The sequence below is a fragment of the Brassica oleracea genome, chromosome C2 (assembly GCF_000695525.1).
Source record: "Brassica oleracea var. oleracea cultivar TO1000 chromosome C2, BOL, whole genome shotgun sequence".
NCBI classification, from domain to species: Eukaryota; Viridiplantae; Streptophyta; class Magnoliopsida; order Brassicales; family Brassicaceae; genus Brassica; species Brassica oleracea.
The window spans coordinates 47,372,220-47,376,203 of record NC_027749.1 but is presented as its reverse complement, the minus strand read 5'-3'; the positions used below and the strand labels follow the sequence as shown (position 1 = coordinate 47,376,203).

The following is a 3,984-nucleotide window of genomic DNA, read 5'->3' as shown; positions in this document are numbered from 1 at the left end:
GTGATCTTAGAATCTCATAAAGAGGATTGGGAATATATGTTGGATATGTATTATGAATATACTTTCTCCATAAGTTTAAAAGAAACTTTGAGCCAAAATGGGTGATCTCATTATAGGCCAAAGAACAAGGATTACATAAGGTTTATGAATACGAATATCCAACAATAAAAGGAGAAAAGTAATAAGCTGGTATAAAGAATGATAAAGAGTGGTATCTACCATCTGGTATCAACCATCAATGTCTTGGCAAAGATCTTCGGACTAGAAAATAATTTATAGACGTCCATATGCTACAATGATAGCAAAATAAAATGCCAGACACATTGACCCAAGAGAAAGAATGACTATGTCATCTCAGCTTAGCACCACACAGTTTTGATGTCTTAAAGACACAACCAAGTTGCTACAAAATCTATATAAGATAGACCAAATAAATGTTCCAAATAAAGTTCCATAAATTCTAAGGAACTTCGGAAAGAAAGAAAGGTGCATGAGATAAAATCTGAGTTTTATTAAAGGAAACCATTCCAAACATTGAGATATAAGGCTGGCCAACTGAACAACTATGTACCATACCATATAGCTTGGGACGCCAAGTTATAAGGTTATTAAGGTTCTAGATAATGGCCATCAAGATACATATCCGGTTATAAAACAAACAAGGGGATTTGAGATTTTGATGTGGATAAGGGCCGATTTGGATCGGTAAGCACATCGAATGGGATTAAGATTTTGATGGCCAGCTTATTCATCCGGCTATACAGCCGGTAATACGGCCAAACAAAGATTATGAGTTTCAATCCTTTAGTCAATCCAGATTTAAGGCCGGATCAAAATAGGAGAAAGGGGAACCGATTTTAAGGCTTGCTAGCTAAAAGGGGTTTATGATTTTCTCTAATATCTTTTATAATTTCAAATAGTTCTTAGAAACAAGATTCATATAGATCTTAGATTATTAATAAGTTTTATAAGTTTTTAGAGATTCTTAGATCTTTAGAGATTCAAATAATTGTAGAATCAAGATTCATATAGATCTTAGATTCAAGATTAATATTTGTGATAATTTTAGATCTTATAAGTTTTATGATTCAAATAGATCTAATAATCAGGATTCAGATATGTGGTGTTCTTAGATTTTATGGATAGATTAGTTTACCTTTTAGAAAACACCAAATTGATCTGAATGGACCACCGTGAGAGAGAGCTAATCCGCGGATGAGCTGGTTGAGAGAGAGGTGGAGGAGCTGGCCGGAAAACCGTGAGAGGGATAGACTTGGCCGGCGGAGCATAGCTGAGGGCCGGAAGAGATGGCCGGAAAAGAGATGACCGCGGGCGGATGGGATTGCTTAGGTGGAGAAAGTCTCGTGCTGATAACGTCTTAAGATTTGAGAGAAAATTTGTGAGAATGTGTTGTCTATTTCTTATTGTTTACATCACTATATATAGTGGTTCATACAAGGTGGTGTCAAAGGGAGAATTGATTACAAAGATACTCTACATAATGACATGATCAAACTCATAAAGACATAAAATTGAATGGGTCTACCATGTGGCTGGATGTAAATCCAATGGACTCTAGCGTTGAACTTGTATGGGTAGGTTATGGACCATCCAAATTGATGATTCAAAACATTTTAGAAGTTTACTGAAATCAAAATTCCTGAAACTTTTACAAATTTCCGATTCTGATTCTGGTTTAGAAGCCGGAAATGTTGAGTCTGGCTAAGCTTCTGTGTTACCTAACTTTTACATACTCCACCACAAATTAAAAGAAAAGAAAAAGGGAAGCCCTTTTTATTGATGGTATCTGCTTGTTGAGGGGATCAAGGAGAGAAAATGGCTTCCAATTTCTGGACATCAACGCACTAGTAAAGTTTCAAACTTTCAATCAGATATTACAGATCGTTCTTCTTTAGAGATAATTGTTTCAGTTTCTGTAATCATATGTTTCCTTACATCTTTTTGTTTTTTGTTTTCCGGGTTTTGTTCGGACAGCAAAGAGCTTAAGGACCCAGAAGAGATTAATGTTGTTCATCCTCTTGATGCTCAGAGAGGAATCTCTCTCGAAGATTTCAGACTCATTAAGCTTCACATGTCGAACTGTATGTCTTTGGTTTTGATCTCATTAATCATCTATTATGTCTTGAATCTTGTTCTGTATGTATGGATTGTCAAATTCACATTCTTTGTTCGTTTCAGACATATCGAAGCTGGCACAACACATTAAGATTAGGCAAAGGTGAAGTCTTTTTTGATGAGATAACCACTCTGTGATTATCTTTGTACAATGCTGACTGATTTGTTTTTTTGTTTTTGTTTTTAATATGATTCAGAGTTGTTGCAACTGCTGTAACCTATATGCGCCGTGTTTACACAAGGTATGGCTTTTGATGATTAGTAATCTTGTGACAACAAGGCTTGGTCATTGATTTGTTTATGTGTAATGTTGTTGTTTGTTGGCAGAAAGAGTTTGACAGAGTATGAGCCTAGGCTTGTTGCTCCCACCTGCTTGTACCTGGCTTGCAAAGCAGAGGAGAGTGTGGTCCATGCCAAGATTCTTGTCTTCTACATCAAAAAATTGTGTAATTAGCTTCAAACTTTCTTTTGATTTTGCTCTATCTTTTACTTGGCTTCTGATGAATTTGGATGCTTCTCACATGGCAGATGCTGATGAGAAGTTTAGGTATGAGATTAAGGATATTCTGGAGATGGAGATGAAGGTCTTGGAAGCTTTGAACTTCTATCTTGTTGTCTTCCACCCATACCGTTCTCTCCCTGAGTGAGTCTTTGGTTAAGATCTTCCAAATCAACCAGACACTAAATCTATTGCTTTACAGGTACTTGCAGGACTCTGGACTCAATGACACAAGCATGACCCATTTAACTTGGTAAGTATCCAACAAAACTTGTGTCCTTTACTTGGTAAGTATCCAGAACAGTTACAAAGCTTTTTGTCCTTCATTGAACTAATAGGGGTCTTGTCAACGACACTTACAAAATGGACTTGATCCTTACGCACCCGCCTCATCTCATCACGATCGCTTGCATTTACGTTGCTTCTGTGTACAAAGAGAGAGACATAAAGACATGGTTTGAAGAGCTCTCTGCGGACATGAACATTGTAAGCTTTTGTCAACTGCAAATTTTTGGTGATAAGGTCTTTGTTTTAATCATTCATTGGTTTGTGTTGTGAAACATTTTGCAGGTGAAGAATATCGCTATGGAGATATTAGATTTCTATGAGAATCACAGAATGTTCACTGAAGAGAGAGTTCATGCCGCCTTCAACAAGCTTGCTACAAGTCCATAAAGAGTTTTTGTTTTGTCTATGTTTTTGTTCCTCCTGAGACTATATATGTTTTGCCAGCAGTTTCTGTCGTGAGATCATTTGTACATTGGTTTTGCTAGTCTTGGTTCAAGCATGTCTTGACTATATGGACAATATAAAGTGGTGTGCAAATTTTCAAAAAGAGAGAACTAGTTAAATTGCAGTAAACAAATTACAATCATTCATCTCAGTATCAAGAGAGCAAATGACATTGGTGGCTAAGGGAAGAAGAGGAGGAAGAGCACACATAAGGGGAAGGCAAGAGAGGAAGTTTTGCTTAGAGAGGGACGCTGTGCAAGACAACTGTCTCTACGGTGAGTCCTGGTCCAAAACCAAACAAGACACCCCACTCCAACCCTTCTCCTGTTGTCGCTGTTGACATGAAGCAGAATTAAGCAGTTAGACTTGAAAATTAAGCTGCCAGACTTATAAGGTTTTATAAGGCTTATAAGGGTTTTATAACCTCGATTTTATTGAAGAGAAAAAGAAGAGAGAAGAAGATATTTTATTATATTGTGTACTGAGGTCACTTGTCTTTAAATACTTGTATCCAGATCCACAATTAAATTAAGGAAACTATTCTCTCATTCTTTCTCTTACATCTTGAGATCTACTTTCTCTCTCTCTCTATGTTCTTCATGTTCTTCATTCTCCAT

At 36.7% G+C, this 3,984-nt stretch overlaps 1 protein-coding gene and 1 pseudogene across 1 annotated transcript; one reads left to right on the top strand and one right to left on the bottom strand.

Annotated features, from left to right (window-relative positions):
* The first annotated feature begins 1,618 nt into the window (after nt 1–1,618).
* LOC106319480 (cyclin-C1-2) lies at nt 1,619–3,470 on the top strand. The gene is made up of 9 exons (XM_013757826.1): nt 1,619–1,868; nt 1,996–2,102; nt 2,200–2,239; nt 2,334–2,378; nt 2,464–2,582; nt 2,665–2,779; nt 2,838–2,888; nt 2,974–3,121; nt 3,206–3,470. The coding sequence occupies exons 1-9, from the start codon at nt 1,837–1,839 to the stop codon at nt 3,308–3,310; spliced, it is 762 nt and encodes a 253-aa protein (XP_013613280.1). The 5' UTR covers nt 1,619–1,836; the 3' UTR covers nt 3,311–3,470.
* An 87-nt stretch (nt 3,471–3,557) lies between these two features.
* Nucleotides 3,558–3,984, bottom strand: part of LOC106324442 — a 4,898-nt pseudogene continuing 4,471 nt past the window's right edge.